The sequence below is a fragment of the Tiliqua scincoides genome, chromosome 2, assembly GCF_035046505.1.
Source record: "Tiliqua scincoides isolate rTilSci1 chromosome 2, rTilSci1.hap2, whole genome shotgun sequence".
NCBI lineage: Eukaryota > Metazoa > Chordata > Lepidosauria > Squamata > Scincidae > Tiliqua > Tiliqua scincoides.
The window spans coordinates 218,332,598-218,355,135 of record NC_089822.1 but is presented as its reverse complement, the minus strand read 5'-3'; the positions used below and the strand labels follow the sequence as shown (position 1 = coordinate 218,355,135).

General features: G+C 40.7%; 2 protein-coding genes across 2 annotated transcripts in view; one reads left to right on the top strand and one right to left on the bottom strand.

Annotated features, from left to right (window-relative positions):
* CACNA2D3 (calcium voltage-gated channel auxiliary subunit alpha2delta 3) overlaps positions 1 to 22,538 on the bottom strand; it is a 467,867-nt gene that overhangs the window by 77,958 nt on the left and 367,371 nt on the right. The gene's annotated exons all lie outside the window — the stretch shown is intronic.
* LRTM1 (leucine rich repeats and transmembrane domains 1) lies at positions 16,135 to 21,176 on the top strand. Its single transcript, XM_066613500.1, has 3 exons — positions 16,135 to 16,407; positions 16,480 to 16,716; positions 20,723 to 21,176. The coding sequence occupies exons 1-3, from the start codon at positions 16,161 to 16,163 to the stop codon at positions 21,154 to 21,156; spliced, it is 918 nt and encodes a 305-aa protein (XP_066469597.1). The 5' UTR covers positions 16,135 to 16,160; the 3' UTR covers positions 21,157 to 21,176.

The window sequence follows — 22,538 nt, the reverse complement described above, 5'->3', positions numbered from 1 at the left end:
CATTTCAGGGAACTGTTAGGATGGGGACCAAACCTACCCTTGCCAATGATCCTAAAAATTAGGTTTTGACTCCCTTTAACTATGTAAAGGATCACAACTTGTTTCATTACTTGGTATGTTTAAAAAATATGTTATAGTACATATAACTGCATATGCTGACACTGATATATAGTCATTAGGTATTGGTTACATTTAAAAACATATCATAGCGAATGCTGAAAAAATACAAAGTAGTATAGAAATTTCTTTCCTCCTACCAGCATGTAGTTACTAAATGGTGTCTATAGGAATGGACCTTTAGAAGCCACATCTAATTCCTGAATTATGATTGGTTGCCTTTTAAATTCAGCCATTTTAGATTATGCTACTTACTATGATCATATCTACAAATTAGTATTTTAACAAAGTTTCCATGGGAAGTGTCACCTGGGCCTGGCCCCAGCGACACGGCCTACTCGGGAGCAGGGGTCTCTTGGGGAGTAGGGGAACAGAGAGAGTATTTTCTGGACACAGCTCCTAGGCAGGAGGTCTACCAGGGAATAGGATCCAGGCTGATCACATGGCCGGAAGGGGTGGAGCCCTCAGGATTAGCTGCGGGAGCCCAGCAGCCAGAGGGAGAAGTTGCTCCTCCCTGGGCTCTGTCCTGGGGATGGGAGCTGGAGAAAGGTTGGCCAGCCCCACACTCTTGTGGAGGCGTTTCTCTGGTGGGGGAGTGGTACCAACAGCCCTGTTGGCAAGTGGAGTGTCCTACTCATCTGGGATGACCCGCCCTGGGCAGGGTGTAAGGGTTACTCCACCCCAGCACCTGGGAAGTGGACAAGACATGAGTCGCTATAAACAGACATGGCCCTGGCTCCTGTGAGGCAACAGGCCAGATGAGTGTAATGAACTTGACACGAATAAACCATCCGTTTAGTCCTTAGAAAGCAACTTCTTATAGGACAGGGTAAGTCCAGGCAGCCCCAACTCTCCCCAGAAGTAACTCCTCTCCCGGAGCCCACCAAATGGAGGTCCGCAATGGAGGCAACAGGAAGCTTATTTGCCCTAGTTCTAAAAATGAGAGAGAGAGAGAGAAAGTTTACTGAACAAGGCCTTGCCTATTGAATAACTTGAACAAGCTTGATGAGGACAACATGTTTTGTTTAAGTTATGTTAACTGGGGCCAATATTTCCTAATTGCATTAGCAAGAGAAACATGTACAGCAGTTTTTTTTAAAAACTCTGGAAGGCCCTCTGGAACCAGGGTGGTCTATAGAAAGGGGCATAAATGAAATAGCTGCTACTGAAGAGTAAGCACATGAGAGTAAAAATTGATTTACTTCCAAAATCAAGATTCAAGAACTAGTCGGTCCCCAAAAGGTTGGCAACAGTACACTCTCTACACTTCTCTACACCATTACATTTTAAACACTACATTCTGAACTTGGAAAGGGAGTCTATTGTTCCAGTCATGAAAACTACTGCTACTACTAGTGGACCAAAGATCCAACTTCTCCAGTTTAAAATTAAGACAGAAGCTCCTCACTTGAAGAGAGAGAGGAAAAGATCTGAAGTGAAGTAAAATTAGTTCCATTACTCCATTGTACGTAAGGCCACACCTGGATTAAGGTCTGTTGGTAAGGCCACATCTAATGGTAAACTCACATCTGGAGGATTGTGTCCAGTTCTGGTTGCCAATCTCCCGCCAGTCAATTTTAGTGGATGTCCCCTGGTTCTGGTGTTGTGTGCGAGGGAAAAGAATTTCCCTCTATCCATGCTATGCTGGACACTACACAACAGTGCCCCAGTATCCCAGACACAGCATTGCTCTGGGACATTAAAAGATAAAAGTTAGCCATCAGTGTGGGGAAAATGCTAATTTTCTTTTTCAGCTACAGGGGGAAACAATTTTTATAGTACTCTTTTAGATGCTCGTCAGCAGTCAAGTAACATACAGTGCAAGCTATTTCAGAATTTATCTGACTGGAAAGTATCCTTCAGATACTCTAGACAGTAGTTCTTGAACTTTTCCAGCTCAAGGCTCCCCTGATCCTTGTAGCCATTGGCCATGGCTCCCCATTATAACACCTCACCTCAGTTACCCCCAAAATGGGGATGAAGGTGTTATAATTATACACTTTAAAAAAAAAAAGCTGCCAGCACTCTGAGGCTGCAGTCCTAACCACACTTATCTGAGAGTAAGCCCCACTGAACAACAGGACTTACTTCTGAGTAGACCTGGTTAGGATTGTGCCCTAAGTTTGTTAGCAGCACACCTGGAGGGTTTTGGAAAGGGAGGGGGGAAGTGATGAATTTGCTGGGGGAGGGGAAGACTTCGTTTTGTGTGTATCTGCTAACTGCATACTGATGCAAACTGAGACCTAGAGGCTGTTTGGCTGCAATCCTAACCTCACTTTCCTGGGAGCAAGTCCCATTGAACACAAGAGGATTTCCTTCTGAGTAGACCTAGCTAGGATTGTGCCTTTTGTCTTACAATAGCAGCCAACAGAGTACCCCTCTCCCCCCAAGGAGGCAGGAGGGTAAAGGGGGGGGTGGCTGAAAAGGAATGGGTGTTTTTATTTTTTAATCAATTTTGGAGACAAAGCCATCAAGAGTGGTTGTTTTTTTTCTTTTTGAAGGGGGAGGAAAAAGAGAAAGGTGAAGATCCTTGGTTAAACTGACACAGACCTCAGGCCTATGTAGGTCTACTCAGAAGTAAGTCCCATTTGAGTCAAATGGGCTTACTCCCAGGAAAGTGTGGAAAGGATTGCAGCCACACCAAGCAAGATTACAACTCACCCCAAAGTAGATGGGGGCTGCTCACACACATACACCCCAACATGCAGATGCCACCCCTATTCCCCCCGGCAAGATGGAGGGATGCAGGTGGGGCATTTGGACACCCCCCTCCCCCTAAGAGCAGGCTGGCTGCTGCCTTCCCAACCAGAGGAAAGCACTGAGCTGCTTGTACTTACTCTTCCCTCCCAGTTTGAAGCCTGCCAGAAGGGTGCCCTGAGCTGATGAGATGCAGGACCTCCATATGCTGAGATGCTGCCCAGCCAGCCTTCTCTCCCCCCCACCTCACACTGCCCCACCCACCTTGTTCACAGCTGCAGCAAGTCAGCAGGCAGCACGTGCAGCAGAGCAGAGCAGCGCAGCTACAGCCACAGCCACAGCCACCTCTCTCCCCAGATGCCTCAGGATGCCCTAGTGAGGCAGGATGCACAGATTGAATAGCTCAGCCCTAGACCAGTGGTTCCCAAACTTTTTAGCACTGGGACCCACTGTAGTATTTAAAACTACCCAGTAGTATTTAAAACTACTCTCCATCAAGTCCCACCTAGCTTACGAAAAAGTATTATTACCAGCCTCTCAAAGGTACTCTTTTAATCCTTTTAACTATGGCAGGGGAGTGTTTGTTGAAGTTCATGGGATCCTGACCATTCTGGTGATGTTACATTCCCCTCAGACTGCCCTCCAAAGTGGACCAAGGCATGGTTGCCTACTCATGAGTAAACACACACATGCTGCTCTGTTTGGTTTCCATAGGGCTCAATACATTTCCTTGTCAGCTATCGGTTTGTCAGTTTCACAACCACCAAAAATCAGGTCACAACCCACTGGTGGATCCTGACCCACAGTTTTGGAACCACTGTCCTAGACACAAATGAGCAAACAGTGTGAGAAATACTACAAACTCATATTGACAGTAGTAAATTTGGCACAGTTCAATACTTGCAGTGGTGAGTAAGTGCTTCCTTACTCAGATGTTTGTTTGTCCCTGAGTTTTGCCGTTCTCTAATCTATGCCATGGCAGATGTCCTTATTTCAGTGAGGGCAGACCTCAATAAGATGTTTATAATATGCCTAAACATAATCCTTACTTGTAATCATGATGGAAATGAGACTCGCAAAAATGCTTACAACTGTCTATAAATCTTGTTATGATTATTTTAAAGAATAACAGTAGACTTTTCCCCAAATGAAGAATACTTTACTTCTGCATCACAAAATTATTCCATTCTGTTAACATGCAAGAACTTTCTGCTTGAAAAAAAGATGAAGTGGAGTAATAGATAGGCAACAAGCGTGGTATGTGACTGTCACCCTATTCTGGTCACTCTTGGTGAGATGATAATGTAGCCTGCAATATGAAATGCAGGATTCAGTGTGAACTGGCATTCGGCATGCTATAGGTGCTACAGCCACTGGTTAGGTCTTTATTTTCATGCCTGTTATTTCTCCCTTCATCATAAATCCCTCTGATGTCATTATAATATTGATCCGGGACCCATCTGCTCCTTTCCTACGCATGACCCAATCCCATTCAGCTTCCTTGATATCAGAAGAGACCAGAAGTGCCTGATCATTCTACCTGCCAAATTACTAAAAATACCCAGGCATTTCCATTGGTGTAACCCGAAACCATCCCTGTGCTTAAATGAAAGCAGATTTAACAGCATTCTTGCCATTTTCATAAACAATGTGTGCTTTGCAATAGCTGTTCTTTCTAAAACAACCCCCTCAGTGGCCTGCGTTGGAAGTATTCAACAGCCAAATCGGTATAATTCATCCTCAATTGAGTGTTCCAAAGATTTATTATTTCTGACAACAGCACAACTGTGGTACATGTGGTCAAGAATGAGGAGTTCACCCATATACCTTGCTTTCCTCTCTGGCTTCATATAAAAAGCTTTCTGTGGGTGGAAAAGAATTTTAAAAACATGGTGGGTACAGACTAAAAAAATCTGCTTGTAGTTAAGACGTACGCCAAAAGCTCTCTATGATGTTGTGGTAGATATAAAACTCACAGAGCTGTCTGCTATATCAGTTGAAAGAGAAGGTTAGAAAAAAATGGGGAGGAAAGAGCAGTGGAGACACAGGAACAGCAGCCAGCCATATATTGCCTTGTAAAACATACCTGCCATTTCAATGAGGAACAGCAGCACCAGGCAGAGGTAGGTGTCTCATTCCTGCTCAACAGCATCATATGGAAGGTGTTTGCCACCTCCCTATTCCGCTTGGGAAATGTCATAAAAAGCAATAAAATGGATATTCCAGGTTCTGCTCAGTTCTTCTACTCAAATACTCCCCTTGGTTATGACAGGTACAGTATGTATCACTGAAAAAGGACCACAAAGGAAAATATATGGTATCTGCTTTGCAGAGTGAAGCACATGTGTTTAGTACTATATGCCTTGCAGACATTCTGGTTGCTGATTTCAGAGGACTTTCCTTACCTGCAGAAACTGCTGCATCTATTTGAGTGGATTTTAAATAGGGTCTGAATAAACCATTGCAAGAGGATGCCTTAAAACTCTTTTTTTATATGATGACTATATGCAAACTCTGGGTTTTAGAAGTAGCCTATTTCTGAACATCAAATGCAAGGGAATGGCAACATCTATTGTTCCGAGTGCTCCCTGAAGGCATCTGGTGGGTACTGTGAGATACAGGAAGCTGGCCAGATCTAGCAGGGCTCTTCTTACGTTCTTATGTTTTCAATGCACCTTATCATGATATAGCCATTAATCATGCATCCTAAGCTTACTTATATTTTTATGCACACTCACTGAAGCCTCAGCTAATTTCTACACATGGGATACGTTCTTATTTATGCAAGGATAGCAACAAAGCAGAGATCAGTATTTTGCATCTGTAGTTTTTAATAGGCAGGAAAAAACTACCATAAGGCCTTTGAATCCATTGTTGATGGAGCCTGATCTTACCCTTTAGGAAGATTTGGTGCCCAGCCCTCTTAAAATGGTTTAGCTCCCGTGAAATGTCAACTCTTGACTTTCACTGAATTACAAAAGCATAATACATTGTATAAATAACTTTGTGATCATCATCTAGGATTTAAAAATGAAATACCATAATTTAGAACACCCTCATAGCTACAGACATGCAAAAAACAAACAATGCACAAAGAGAAAGAGAGAGTTGGAGCCTTCTTTGATGTAACATGAGCAATCCATCAAGAGTGAAAATGAAATTGAGTCAAATGTATAGCCTTTGAGAAGAGACAAGACATGATCTAAAATATCTAAATAAAACAACATGTAAATCCTACAGTTAATCTCAGACATGCTATTCTAATTCCCTTTTTTCTTGATCCCTTTTGTGTCTATGACTTTTATGTCAAGTATCATCTGTTTCCATTTATTGTAACAACAATATGAACTCACTAATTAACTTTAATCATGCTTATCTGCCTGACATTTTCCCTATATCTCCAAAGATGCACAGTGCACACACACTTCGGCAAACACAGTCAATTGATTGAAGAAAAAGAAATGAAATTTCTGTTATTGCCATCACTAAATAAGCAGACACATGAAATCTAATTTAAAGGAATGAGCTACTACTTAATTTAACTTGTAATTAAATCTGAGCTAACCCAGTCTCTCAGATTCCTTAGGTAGTACTATACTCTCAATGCCTCCTCATCCACAAACCAAAGTTGCATAGGAGAGGCTAAGAACAGAAGAGATTCTTGTAACTAGATTCGATCATCCAAACATTTGTCCTCCAAATGTACCTCCCACCTTCAAATGTTTTGATTATCTTTGCTTCTCTTTCACAGTGAAGCCCAATTTTTCTGACTCATAACAAGTTGCTTCTAGTAAAATCTGTAGTTCTGACAAAAAGAAAAAAAAAATCAAGCTCATTCTCTCAAAGCCTATAGATAAACTATGGCACATCTAGCAGAGAATGGAATATATGAGACTCTTTTGCATAGTATTGGAAAGATCACATTTTCAAAACCCCAATTTGCTTCTCAGTATCTAATTTACAAAACATTTGGGTTTAACTCTTACGGGGGAGGGGGGGACAGAACACGACACACAACCAAATTCTTTTAGCTACCAGTAGCAGTTGAAGAAACCTGACCCGAAGCCCAAAGACTAAAATTATTCCAGGTTTTGGATGGAATCCAGCAGTAATATGATATAGTCTCTTATTAACCCACTAGCAGCAGTTGGTATTCCTCTCACTAATCACCATTCCAATCAGGAGGCAGCAGAAAGAAGCCCTGCATTCTAAAATCTCTGACATATTGTTCAGCCTTTAGTACAATGAAGAGATCTTGGAATAATCACACAAAATTCAGTTAGATATCTGTGAGAATAGATCCTTTTCCCCATGCTTAATTTAGGTCCAAACTATACATTACATGTAAACATTTGTAACCAAATCTTATAGCCTTTTAAACAAAAATTTTAAATTTTACAGTGCAATGTTATGCATGCCTTCAGTGAAGTAAGGCCCAATGAGTTCAGTAGGTCTTACTCCTGTAAGTGCATACAGGATTGCAGCCTAAAGGAGGGGACAATCTGCAGAAGAATAGTAGAAATGCATTTTACCCTTTTGCTGTCTGTGGCTTCTCCATTCCAAATCATCCCCAAAGTGCTTTTTTTTTTTTTTTCTTGGTAGGGCTGCAAATACAGGTATAACCTGATTATCCACAGATTTTTCACCAGCAGTTTTATCTCAATGTGATGAGAAGGGCCATTTAAATTAAAGGAAGAAAGTCATTTAACAATAGCCTCATTAATGCGAGAGAGGGCAGTCGGTTGACAATCCATCAATCATTCTTTCTCCAGGCACTTAGAACAGCTTCACTCTAAGGCAAGCGGCCCCTCCCTCCCCCCTGAGTACATGAAAGAAAGAAAATCACTTTGCATTTTTTCCCAGCTCTTTGCTCTGGGTGAAAGGAGGGGTCACTGGCTCAGAGTGAAGCCTTTCTAAGTGCCTGGAGAGAGTAATTGATGGACTGTCTGCCTAATGACTCTGGCTTACATCACAAAGGCAAGCAAGGCTGTTTTTAAATCACCTAGCAAAGGGACATTGTTTATTAGATGTATTTGCTTTAATGCAATTTAATGCAACCCAGAAATAACTGACAATGATCAATGTTATCACCAGTTACTTCCTGTGGTACTTCAAAAAGGTGGACCATGTGAAGTGGTACAGCGGAGGTCAAACATTGAAAAACACTGATTTAGTAACTTGAAAGAGAGGACATACTGGCCTTTGGGTTGTACAGGAAACACTTCCGTGTGTGCAGAGCCATGTGCTTGTGGGGTCTGCATGTGTGGGAGGGGAGCAATCATACTGAAAGTATCAAAAATATGTATAATATCCTCAAAATGCTGAACACTAATATGGACAAATCTGATTTGACTTCATCTAGTTCAAAGTGGAAGAACAAGTTTTAACAATAATATGTTAATCTGCACCAGGACAAAAAATTTAACAGAAAGAGAATGCTTCCTGGCAGAGTGACTTGTCGTCTGATGCTTTTAAACCCTACCATTCTCTGAAGGAAGTTAGCTAGTGCAGCTATCCCCCAATTCAGTGTTTATCAAACTGTGGGTCACGACCTACTCATGGGTCATAACTTGATGTGCGATGAGTTTCGAACCCACGTTCTGGGCCGCAAAGTGATGCTTCTTGTAGTGCCACAATGACTTTCTGCAAGCCCCCAGAGGCCTATTCTAGGTCACGCCAGGCCCACAACCCACTCCACTGCCCTCTGCGGGCCCCAGAATGCCCCACAGAAGTGACTGGAAGTCCGTGCAGTACTACAGGGAGCATTATGTCATGACCCACTGCAGAGGACAAGGTGGGTCATAGCATTAAAAAGTTTGGGAACCACTGATCTAATTGTGTAACAGTTTGGTAATTATGCAGTTTCTGCTCAATGGGCAGCAAAACTTTGGAGAACATTTGCTTATTGGGTAACCTTACATTTGTGATAAGAGTACATTATGAATCATTTTCTTCCCAGTTACTATGAGAAATGGATAACTGCTTGACAATTTATTTAGAATTTTTATGTACCACTTTTAAATAAAGACCCTCTAAATATGGCTTACAGGTCTGAGTGTCGAAGCAGATAGTGTTGTTCTACTGGTGTGGGAAAATGTCCTGGACTCTCCTCCCCTTTGTTAATGGTTATCATGAAAAAAATGAGGCAAAACATTAAAGTATAAATTTGGTGATTTAAGTATAAAGGTTGCAAATGGATGAAAGACAAGATTTGCCCCATTGCTGCAGCAAGACCCGAGAAGTTCCTGAAATGTAAAAGGTAAAATTGACAAATTTTTAAATTCCACTGTTAGTTCCACCAGTACACTGAAGAGTTCTTTGGTTGTATTTGCTACAGTGGTAAAGGCGAAGCATGTCGGTTTCTCACCTGTTCTGTGCAAACTTGCTACACAATTTAAGCCTGATGTTACCTACTACCTGGCCTCAATTAGCCTCCACTACTACAGTTGTGCAGAATAGCATTGAAACTGACAGGTGTGAGTCAGGAGAAGCTACTCTGAGGCAGATGTGAAACTGACAAGGGTTTCAAAACTCTTGTCAATTCCACCTATACTGTACACTGAAGAGACCTCTTCAGATTTCTGACAGCAGTGGGGTAAACAATTGCCAGTTTCACTACTGCTCTTTGCAAGGGGATTAGATAAGTGGAGTTAACTCTGAACTTTGCAGGAATGACAGCTGGATGCACAAAACGTAGTGCAAGGAAGTGGGGATGGAGAAAAAACAACTTTCTTGAGAGAAAAAGATGGACACATATGCAGCAGTTGCTTAGAAACTCTGCTGATATCTGAGACACTCCACATAGTCTCCATGGATATCTGAGATCATGGGATGAAATAAAAAACGACACTGAAATTAAGGGATTTGTTCTGCACATCCCTTGCTTAACCAGTGAAATAATACCATTTCTGGACCACATCAGAACCCTGAAAGAAAGCTTGTCATTTGTTGTGGCCAGTTCTAAGAGTACATTTCATGGTTCTACTATTCCAGCTGAGCCTATCTGTGTCACTGCTTTCAAGTTTACCACATTATACTTTTATCACATCAGAGATTATTTTTATTATTAACAATTTGGGCAGGAGGGAGAAGGGGGGAAATTACAGGATAGGGCACAATCTGTTTACAAATATTTATTGCCAACACCCTCAATAGGAGGGCGGAAATAGCCACATATCCATGAAAGCTAACCTGACAGTTCTAATCATATGTTGCCAAAGTTGGACCAAGTATGAGTGCTTGACTAAAAAAGAAAAGAAAAACCCAAAGGGTAATAATTTCTTCTACCACAACACAGAGCATAAAACAAGGCTTGTGTTATTGTTGGAAACAAACCTCACACAGTGCTTAACTTTTGAGTGACCTTGCCCTGTGAACATCTTTTCAATTTGTTGAGTGCTAAAAATAACACAATTGTAGCTGCAAAGGATCACCCAAACGAAGAGAGGCAGTTGAGAGGCATTTTTTAAAGCTTCCGTTCCATCACGTAGAATGCTGCTAGAGCTTGCGAAGAGCACCTGGCCAGCAAGCCTCCTTTTAAAGACAATGGTTATAAAAATAATGCATCAGCTCATCTGATACGTGAGCCAAAGGAAAATTTTTACTGAAGTCCACAGAGAATACTGAGCTGAGAAAAACCATAAAAGTCACAGCAGGAAGCAATAATTTCTATATTACTCTTCTATATCCTACAATAAGGTAAAGAATCATGAGCAGGAGCTGGCGTGGGGGCTGTGTGAAAAAGAGGGATTGGCTGTGTTGAGGGAGGGGGTCTCATTTGCAGAAATTATGACAATGAGGCAACACTTCCTGCTTTTCTAGTTACAACAGCTACTAATTAACAATACACAGGACAACACAGGCTCAAATCAGAATGCTGAAAATATGAGCTGAAAAGACGGGTAGCACAGCCACATTACAAGTTCACCATCTGCCAGCTTGCAAGTTACATTATATTAACCACACTGCTGCCAAAATTTGGTTTCCCTTTCCACAGTGCCTCAAAGAGACCCAGAAGGATAGCATTCCCCCTCCCATTGTTGTTCACCAGCAAGACTACTGATCAGAATGTCTCTTCTCTGGCACTTTCTCTCCCAATGCCTAAATAAATCCCTGCGATTCAGTCTTCTTCACGTGAGACATCTGGATCTCACGCTGGTACAGCTGGGACCCTTGGAAATGGTGCAGCCTTTGCAACATTCCTTCTGATGAGACTTTGGCAGTCAACTGGTGTGGTGTTATGCCACTAATTCACCATTGGACTAGGGAGGGTGAGCTCTCCAGTGAGAGCAATGATTTTCTGAAAATCCACGAGTGACGGCCATTGAAACTCTTGAAAAGTTTTCCCCCTCCTCAGTTTTCCTGGAAATGAAAGCTACATCTCCACAGTGCAACTCACACCTCTCCTTTAACATTCTACATTCTGCTAAAGATTTCATATTTGAGGATGGATCCCTCTAACATGCACTTCAGCCTAATGTGAAGAGAAAAACAAATAAGGTTACATTACGACAGGGAAGCTGGAGCTTTGAAGCACTACTGTGGCGCCACACAATCTGCATTCAAAAGATTCTTTTGCATGACATTAGACTTTTACCTTTCAACTTTCATGCCCTATCACTCATCAAGAACATTATGAGCTAAAGTCTAGCAGATGCTGCAGCAGTTGAACAAGCACTAGATGTGAAATTATATTGTCTTGATTCAGTGTCTCAGCCCATGTTTTGCTTTGGTTCTTCTGAGCTGGCACAACACAGCAAAGCGCTTAAGAGTAAAATATCAGACACAGCATTCCGAAACAGGAGAATCACAATGAAATAGTAGCCAGACGATTCTTAGCCTTCTGATGTATGCATGCACAGCTTTGGGAACAAATGTTTCTATCAGTTCTTACTTAAATAATACTTTGGTTTTGTTTTATTGTTCTACGGTTTCATTTCAACACCTTTTTAAATGTTGCCCTTTGTAATTAGGCTTTACACTTTGCTTTATCTATACAAGGCAGGGTTCCTCAAACTGTGGTTCATGACTCACTTGGTGGGTCGTGACCTGGTTGTTGGTAAGTCATGAAGCTGAAACTGACAAGCTGATAACAGAGACAGAAAATGCATGGAGCCCTATGGAAAATGAAACTGAGCCCCACTGTGTGTTTTCTCATGAGTAATGACCATGTCTTGGTCCATTGCAAAGAACAGGGCAAGAGGAATCCAATGCCATCAGAATGGTCCCGATCCAATAAGCACAGCCTCCCAAAATACCCGAAAAAGAAGTCCCTCCCTACATACTTACAAATGTATTGAGCCATATGGAAAGCGTAACTAAGTTATACAGTCACTTATCTTTGTGAGTAAGCAAATGTCCCTTTGCTCATGAAGGTCAGGTGAAGTGGAATGCAAGGAAATCAGAATGGTCCTGATTTGATGAATGTGATGCTCAACAAATGCTCCAGAAGGCAACCCCATCAGCATAAAAAGGATAAAAACAGGCTTCAGCCGATAAGGTGAAACTTTGTTCTTTTTTAGTCTTTTAAAGCTAGGTGGGTCCTAATAGTTTCCCATTTTAAAAAGTGGATTCCAGTGGTTTGGGAACCACTGCTTTATTGGAAAGGGCCTTTTCCAGACTCCTTTGCCCCCTCACCCTATGGAGACTCATTTCATCTCCTCAACAGTCTGGGGTTTTAATGGTGTTAAGAGGGAAGCTTTGAATCTCAATCTAACTCAAAAAAAACCCAACATATTGGATTTAAAACTGATTTTGTCCCAAATCACACTGAACTGGTTGAAATATAAGAATGTAAATTGAGCTGGGCACTGGGTATGGCTGAAAAGCTTACTAATTTGGGGGGGGGGGGTTTGAGGTTCTTGTAGGCAGGCTACAGAGAAAATTCACTTGGTGGAACAGGATTGGCTTTCCCATGTCATCTCCCCTTATTTAATTATTTGTTTTACTTTAATATTTATAATTATTTTAATTTATTTAATTATTTTTAGCCTGCCTATCTAAGGGAATTGGTGCAATTTCAGTGCTTGCTGCACTCTCAGGAAAGGACTTCCTGCTTGATGATGTCACTTCCAGCCATGACATCACTTTCAGGTTAACCCATTTTTGCCCAGCCCACAGGTGTACACTTTTGCTGCATATATGCAACACTGGGCAGAAATGGCTTAATGATATCCGTTCCAGTGGGTCCTGGACAGACTGTCATTCTGAAAAGTGGGTCCCAGTGCAAAATGTTTGAGAACCACTGTTGTATAAGGCATACCCAAAGTGTTTTGGATACTTTATGTGTTGGCTCATCAGCAAATGTGGAAGCTGTATTTCACCGCTGCCTTGAAAATTCTTGCCAAAAAGGGAGAAGAGCATTAGATTTACATACTATACAGATTTAAGACCAATGGCTGGATCCTCTGAGTCATAAAGTTTCCCAGTGCTAATGTAAGAGCAACCAGGGCTCATTCATAGAGCCCTGGTTTGTTTGGCTTGTTTGTATAAAGACTGAAGGAATCCTTCTAGAAACTACAAAGGAGTCCTATGGCCTTGCATTGGAGTTTTGTGCTATATGTAACATGAATATGAGGCTTGTCAGGCATGAGGTCAGGGTGCCACTTCAATGTCACAAGTAATATATACATAACTGTAAAAAGTCAGTTCATTTATCAGCTAAAGATGTTCCTTTTTGCTTGAAAAAGAGGGCTCATATTTTGCATCTCTTTAGTTCTTTGCACCCCCCTTTCATTAAAGAAAAGCACAAAAAAATCTGGTTTTTTTCTGTACAATAAAATCCTGTCAGTACAGCTAATCCCTAGAGAAATCAAAAGAATAAGCCCCAGAACAGCAAACAAGTGCACGGTCAAAACCATGTAATCAAGATGAAGGCCTCTTCATACTGAGATTACACACCCCATTGCCTCCAATCACAGCCGAGGATGACGGGAACACAAGTTCAGAGTCATCTGATTTTGCAAGGACTGACAGAGCATGGCTAACAATCCAACAGAATTCAAGAACTGCATTGGATTTTAGAAGTCAGCTTCATTTTTGTGCCTTGGATTTGAGGAAGATTAAATAATTGAAAAGGCTAGGCTATTAGGTCACGATTTCTGTGTTACAGCTGTCCAGTCCAAGTTGACAGACACTCTGCTGGCCTGTTGAATGAATAAGTGAGGCACAGAAAACTGCTGTGGGTAGCAGGGCAACACTCAATGAAATGTGAAAAGGAACATGATCGAATGGAAAAAACAGTCAGCACATATAACGTTGCAATTAGTGGAGAGCCTATGGCGGCTACCATTGCACTTTCAGAATACATGCATTGATGTATACAGAACAGTGGTTCTAACTTGCTACAGCAACTTTGATAGGAAGAGCTACTGCATCCCATAAAGCTTGAACTAAATCTTCAGCAAGCTAGACAAGCAAACAACCATGAAAGGTAAGATGTACTTTTATTCAGAACTAATGTGAAGGACTTCTGTCTTGAAAAGAAACCATACTATGCAGTCCAATCTTATGTGTGCATCCTCAGAACTACGTTATACTATGTTCAGTACTGCTTATACACAGGTACACGTGCCTAGGTCTGCAGCTTTAAATTCTGCAAATCCATATGCAGCAATACTTCCTGAAAACACTGTCTTTTCTCCCCAAAAGCAATAATTGTTCTACACATGAATACTAATGCAGAATTCACCTCTTATCTTTCTAATATGAAGATAATGGTCAAAACACTAATAAAACATTTGTGGACTCAATTCAAAAACCATTTATTTTCTAAATGCAGTTTAAGAAATTATTTGCACAATAACCTATCAATAATAAGGAAGTCAAGGGCATTGTTTAAGGCATGATTTGTGGCATGATTTGTTCTAGATTTTGATGTTCTTAAATATATGTTCCCTGCTATTTTCATTTAAAGTTTCCAAATTGGTGTTACTGAGTGAATTTTTTCATCTGCCTGACCATTAGAGAAATAGTTGGTGTGGAGTTCAATTTTGTGCATGTTTTCTAAAGTCCTGCTAAGTCCAACAGAACTTACCGTCCAAGTACATTTGTATAGGAGTGCACTTTTAAAGCCTTTCTGCTTAGAAATAATAATTACCTGATGAGTCTCTAGGATCATTTAGAGAAGGAGACAGAAAGCATTTTAATTGATTTCAATTATGAAAAACATGCATGTACAGTATGATCCTTAACCGAGACTGACTGGTACATAATTAGTTTATTGCGTGGATATTAGCACTGTAATGAGATAAATACTGCTTATAAATATAGCAGCATCTATATATTGAATTTCTTGTGTGACTGTAAGAAACTGCAGCAGTAGTTCCCAACCACTTTTTTCAAAGAACAGACATTGTTAGAAAATACTTGTGGATGACGTACCACAAAAATAAATGTACTATAGTTTGGAGTACTATTAATAAAGTTGCAAAGCAATGCTTAAGAGCAGGTGTTCAAATACAGTAATTATAGAACCTGTTATAGTATATAGAAGGGTTGGTTTTTAATGAAGTTTGAGCCAGAAATGACCCCAAAACTTTCCTGATCCAAGGACCCAGCTCACTATGGGTTATCAGGCATATGGGCTCTCTCCTAATTTCAATGTACAACTTCACCTGCACTTGGAAAGGCACACTGGCATGAATAAGGAAGCTCCTGAAGTCAGGAAAGAATTCCCCAGATAAGTGATTAATCCTGTAGATGGCCTGATAAAAAGTAAGAAGTTGCATAAGTCTTACTGAAGAAAATGGAACCATTCATAGCCTTAAAGTTAATCACAAACTGAAAAGCTTTGCATTAATCATGCCCAATGTGTTCAGCATCTCTTAAGGACTAACCTGTGTGAAGTAAAGTTCATAGTGAATTAAAAAAACAAACATGCATTTAAAAATCCCCAGAGAACCTGCAATTTATTTATAATGAGGCTAATTCAAAACAGTATTACTGATAAATGATGAAACTACAGCATGACACGACTTAAAATAATCCACTGAATGTTTTTTCGTTCCTAGTGCCCAATGTTTTGCCAGTGTGGTTATAACCAGTTAGTTTCATTTATACAATATCTTATGAGGATGTAAGTTTCATAACAGATATTTGCATTTCTGATAAAGCTATGGAAAAAAGCTCTTCTTAAATACATATATGTTAGAGTTAAAGAGTTAAAAATTGTAGCTACAATTCAATACTGTACTGAAACAGGAAACTATTCAAACTCTACATTTCTTGAATATGCTAACTAAACGCAGTCACCGGGTACTAAATGTAACAGATACTTTTCTTATGTTCTTTTTTCCTATTGTACAGGTACATTGATTCTGGTTTCAAGTGTCATCTTACTCATAGATATGGTGAGTGGCTGTCCTCCAAAGTGTCTGTGTCATCAATTTTCAAAGACAGTGGACTGCAGGAACCGAGGACTTGTTGAAGTTCCTTCCCACATACCTCTTCAAACTCAAATATTACTTTTGTCAAATAACCGCATTCAGAAAATCAGCCAAAGTGCTTTCATTGGAACGCTGGCTCTAAAAATTCTAGATTTATCTAATAATTCTGTCTCAGGTTTGTCACCTAGCACTTTTCAAGGACTTAAACATCTACAGATCCTAAACTTGACTAAGAACTTGATTGAATATGTTGACAACCAGACTTTTAGTTCCCTTCCACACCTAAAAGAACTGGATTTATCATCCAACACTATAGTAAGCCTGCCTGGAACTTTAGGTAATAACACAGGGAACATAACTTTACTGTCTTTGAAACATAATAAACTTCAGAAAGTTGACCGACGTCTGTTGGAATCACTCCCAAATCTGAAAGTTGTTCTTTTCAAGGGTAACTCTTGGCAATGTAATTGTCAAGTCTTTGGCCTTAAATTGTGGCTGGAAAGCTTTTTGTATAGAGGTAAGTAACTTCTCTCTATCACATGTACTGTATGTCAAACTAATGTCAGCAGGATATATATCTCACCTTACCTATTGTATTGTGGTTTCAATTCAAAGAAGCATCTAACAACTTGTAAAGCTGTCATTTTCAACTATGGATGACTTCCTGATATAGGACTAATAAATTACAAAACACTGTTTGGGAACATGGGGGCTACTTTACATCTTACAATAGAAAAGACAGCACTAGTAAAAGTTAAGAACATACTCACCTTCAAACCAAAAGCACGCAAGGCCTCATGTCTTTTTGTTCCCAACAGTGCATGTTGCAGAAAAAATTGAGTAATTTGGGTCACTGAGATGCAACTGTGCAAGTATACAGGAATATAAAAAAAGCCCAACTGGTTCAACTAAAGATTCACCTAGTTCAGTATGCTGTATCCAATAGTAATTAGCCAGAAGCTTTTGAAATGCTACAATCCACTGTTTTCCCCCCAGGCAGATAGTATTCAGATACCTTGAACATGGAGTTTCCATTTAGATATCATAGCTAATAGCAATAGGAAGACTTATCCACAATGAATTTATCTAATCCTCCTTTAAAGCCTGTTCAGTTGGTGACCATCATGTCAGAAAATATGTTATGTGTTGTACGTTGTTTTGTCTCTCCTGAACCTACTGCCATTTAATTTGTTGGGGGATCCCAAATTGTAGGGTTAAGGAAATAGAGGAACATTTATTTTCAGGCTATCCATGTTTTCCATTGCATGCCTCATTTTAGAAACTTGCATGTCCCCACACAGTCATATTTTTATCTAAATCAGTAATAACAGAGAAAAGTTGCCCGTTGCTATATTTCTTTATCCGAAATAACCAGGGGAGTTTAGAAAGCCATTTGGCTGAGCTGCTAATAAGGAGAAATGGAAATTTCTGTTTTGTTGTCAGTCTTTCATTTTAGACTAGCATTTTTAGCTCAACACCGCAAACTGTCAGGAAGAGTTGACTTGCTCACTTCCTTTGACACAGTTCTGCACCAAAATGACCCTAATTGGTTGGGACAAAATGTCACCATTCTTGTAAGGAGAGATCACTGTGGTGGCAGATGAGGTGGTTCAGCTAGCAAAACCAATTCCAGTTGCTGTGCAATGAATGGGGCAGGGGGATAAGTTCCCGTCCTTGCATTCAGGCACCAGAATCAGGAGATGCAACTGTGCGAGCACACAGTTTCTGCCTGGAGAGTCTCCCCTGCTGATGGCAATAACCAGTGCTCACGGCAGCTTCCTAGCAGAAATTGTTCACAGAACAGGAACTGCAGCAACCCTTGTCTCTGCCTCCCAGTGCTTAAGGCCAAAGGTAGTAATCCCGCACCCCAATCAACCACCACATGGCCAGCAGAAGTAATTTTGTCTCACCAGCCAACATTGTTTGGAACTGGAAGGGGAGTTCAAGTTATTACCAATGTCACAGAGAGAAAGCACATATTGTGTATTCCATAAGCGTACTTACACCTCTCCTGCATTGTCCTTGTATGACCTACACACAGCAGACTGAATTTCCATCTTTGATCACGATGCCTTCCTGGATTTAGGTTGCTCAATAGAGAACTAAAGATTACGTTAGGGAATAACTACATTTGCTAATGAAAAAAAATCATTAGTAGCCAAAAGGAGTTGGAGCTAAATCAGAACTCTTAATCAATGCCTTTACAGGAATCAAATATGTCTTAGGTGGAACATATATCAGATAATGGTGATTTTTAATTACATGCTTCCAGCTAATTGCGCTTAGTGTTTCAGTTTAAAAACTGAACTCTATATTCCTATTATCCCTGAACAAGCAAGTCACAGTCAGATTACAGGATAAAAATCTTTAACAAAACTGGTAAAAAGTTTCAACATTAATAGAGGCTAGAATCTTAATGTTTAGATTCTAATTATGATATTAACAATTGGAAAACAGTTATAATCAAAACTCATACAACTCATTTAACTCAGACCCATATTGATTTGCAATTTAAAGGCCATTTAAAAAGGAATTTAATCCATCTGAGTTATGCAAAAATAAAAATCCATGCTTCTCCAAACACACCCATTATTTGACAAATCTACCCTAAAACACTGCACATGGCTGGACGGAACAGGCCTATGGAAAATGGTACAACAGTATAGGATCCCATTTATGGTAGACATGCTCCCCCCATTTCAATCACTTACAGGACAGAGTTTAGAATCCTTTATTCTTTCCCCTCATTTAAAGAAAACTATAGAAAGAAAGATTTATAGACAGGAAATTGGTCTCATGGCCATTTGAAATATAAATACTGTACACAGAATTCCGGGTCTCAGAAATGGGAACAATTGTTTGAATATGCAACTAGGGCCAAACATTCTTGTTATGGAACTTTCAGAAAGGCAGAGGGAAAGCAAATTTATCTGTAGAACGATGGCTTTATCTGCATCCATCACCGGAATAATAAAACATACACAACAGGAGCATGGCAGATATTTACAAATCTCAAAGTTTCTGTAACTTCTGAACTGATAACTTCTTGCTCACTTCATTGTCTGTTTCCTATATTTATCTTCAGCAAAACATCAGCATGTGTTAATATGCTTTTATCTGTTTTTAAATTATGTTTTAATCTGTTTTAACCTGTTGTAAGCCGCCTTGAGTCCCTTCAGGGAGAAAGGCGGGGTAAAAATAAAATTATTTAAAAGTAAAAGGGCCTTATTGTCTTAGACTTGGATTCACTCCCCAAATAATTGAAGATTATAATTCATCTCAGATCATGATGGTTGCTGAACTCACTGGACAAAAAACTGGAACCCTAGAAATGGTTAAAATGTGAGCTCAAATTAATGTTACTTTTTCCTCTTCTAAAAACCAAGAGTGGATATAAAGTAGAGTTATTGTTTCCCTTCCACAACCACATTTCTTTCCCCAGCCCATTCCTGCTTTGTTCCCCTTTCTTTGGCCACTCTGTCTCGTTGGCCCCATTCCTTAAGCACTCCCATCTCCCAGCCTGTCTTTCCGCCAAGCTTCCTTCAGCTGCTTCCCTAACACTCTTGCCTCTGTCCTCATTTATGACTCACAGCTCACAAACCCTCCTATGCTTGAACCCTGTGTGGGGTTCTTTTTCCCCTGCCAGGACCTTCTTTCACCAAAACTGCAGTTGGCTGGCAGACAATCATTCAGATCTGCCAACACTCCTACACTGAGTGGAAAACATCTGACCGTTCTCACATTGAAATGTAATCTCCTAATCTTCTTTTTGCTCTGTTCAGCACCATTTTAACCCTGGTTTCCTAAACACTGTTCCTGCCTGGTAGCTACTTTTAAAACTTGAATTGCATAGAAAGTAGGTTGTACACGTAGGGCACAATCCTAACCAGGTCTACTCAGAAGTAAGTCTTATTTTGTTCAATGGGGCTTACTCTCAGGAAAGCGTGGTTAGGATTGCAGCTGTAGGCTCTGACCATGCAGTAATTTCATATACAAGTTCTGTGAAACGCAATGAGAGACTGCTGGCCGCCCAAAGAGCCCTGTATACATACCGCAAGTGTGCCTGCATGTAGGCACACTGGAACTTGTCTATTTTCCTGTTATGAATGGACCCCGTGGCTCTTGAACATGGGCCCCTAACATTGGGGAGCTAGTTTTCAGGAGAGACTATGATATTAACAGGGAGGCTCAAAAACCCCAATGGATATGTACTACCTTTTGATTTCAGTTATTGGTTTACTCTGAAGTTGGATAAATAGTAATAGTAGGATTGGTGGCAGCGATGGATTGTTGGTATTTTCCTCATATACAACTTTATTTCTAACTTTTCATGGCCAGGCTATTTTCAAACAGCGTTTGGAGTATAGCAATGTTAAATTTACACCTAGGAAATTGCTAACTACAAATTTACACTCATTTGAGTTTTTCAATTGTTATAACTTAGCTTCTGCATTGCTTTTGGTTAGTTGGTAGGTTTGGATTCCTCTGAAATACCAAGAGCTTAAGGGCTCTTCTTTTTTCAGGAGGAATTAGTGATGCTGTAATCTGCTCAACACCTGAGAATCGGAAAGGAAAAGACCTCCTCAGAATTCCATACGAGATGTACGGGATTTGTCCTCCTACATCTTCTCAAGTTCACCAGACAACTACCCAGCACTACAATCTGGAGAATAGAAGTTCTCTGAAGCACGTCCATCACAATGAACATGGAGACAGCGGCCGCTCGCACTGCGAACCAAAACCAAAGCCACGGCCTGTTAGTTTGCGTCATGCAATTGCCACCGTAGTAATAACTGGAGTGGTCTGCGGGATTGTATGTCTCATGATGTTGGCAGCTGCTGTGTACGGTTGTGCATATGCTGCAATTACTGCAAAATACCACCGGGAACACTTGCCCCCTGGCAGGGAGAAAGGGAATCTTAAGGGAAAAGAGCTATTTGAGAGTTCACTGGCTTGAAATACTGCTTGATATGAACTTTCCAAAACAAATACTCTTTTTTTGCTTTTCCAATTGTAAGTAGAGCTGTAATAGGAATATATTTTCTTGTTTTGATTTTTCACATTCAAGAACGACTGAACAAAAATCTGTTCCTATAAAGCATCTCTGAGAATGTAGATTATGTTAACAATTGAGAATACATTCATAATTACATTATGTTAACAGCTCATCTGCACAGAGAGGAAGTAAATGTGTTCGTCCAACACTTCTTTGTCTCAGAATCCATACATCTCCCAAGTGACACACAAGGCAAAACAGCAGGATCAGTGCAGGTGATGCAGTCTGTACACGCTGCTGAGCAAACTTCTTCCAGGTTGTGGAGGAGACGGTAATTGGGACGGGATCCATTGTCTACCTTGCAGTAGCTGGCCAGCTTGCAAGGGCTAGGGCTTTTGTGATCAATCCAACTGACCACTCACAAAGGTGTTAGTGTAAAGCACCCCCATCACCGCCTCCCAATAACCCTTTTCCAAAAGCAAAGTGCTTCATTTTGGGGATAGGGAAGATAGCAGGCTGTTCCAAGGTTTCCAGGACATCTTTTCCTGGTGGGCATTGGGACCAGTTGCATCATTCTCACATGGGCAAGGCCCTTCTGGATAGAAACGACACAAACAGCATGCAAGACGCATTTGTCACAGGTGCACTTTTTATACACTGTATTTTATGCTCTGTACCCAGTGGTTCTCACATATTTAGCACTGGGACCCACCTTTTTAGAATGAGAATCTGTCAGGACCCACTGGAATTGATGTCATGACTGGAAGTGACATCATCAAGCACTAAAAGGTGCTGCTAAATATTTTTTTGAGGAATATATGATGGACCAGTATCAATAATAAAACAATATTTAGATTAAATGAATCTATAATAAGTGAATTTTGATGGCATTTTAATTAAAACATCTGTTTCCATTATGAAATCTGTAATTTATAATGATGCTGCTACATATTTTTGAATGAATATTATTGAATACATGCAGGGCATCACAAATTCAATCCCCAGAATCTCTACATTAAAACAATCTTAGGCAATAGGGTGAAGACAATGAGATTATGGACGTGTGCAGAGAGGATGGACAATCCAATCCTACTCTATGAAGGAACAGTAAGGCCAACTGGCCTGCGCTGTAGCCAGCTCAGTCTAGAACAGGGCTGCCCAAACCCCAGCCCCCGGGCCACTTGTGGCCCACAGAGGGCCCCAATCCAGCCCCCCCAGGGAGCCCCCCATCTCCAATGTGTACTCGGCCGGCTGGAGACCCGCCTTCACAGCGAGGAAAAGGCTAAGCACTCACAGGAGAGAAGGAGCCCCGCCCATCCGCAACCCTCCCATTAGATTGGGGA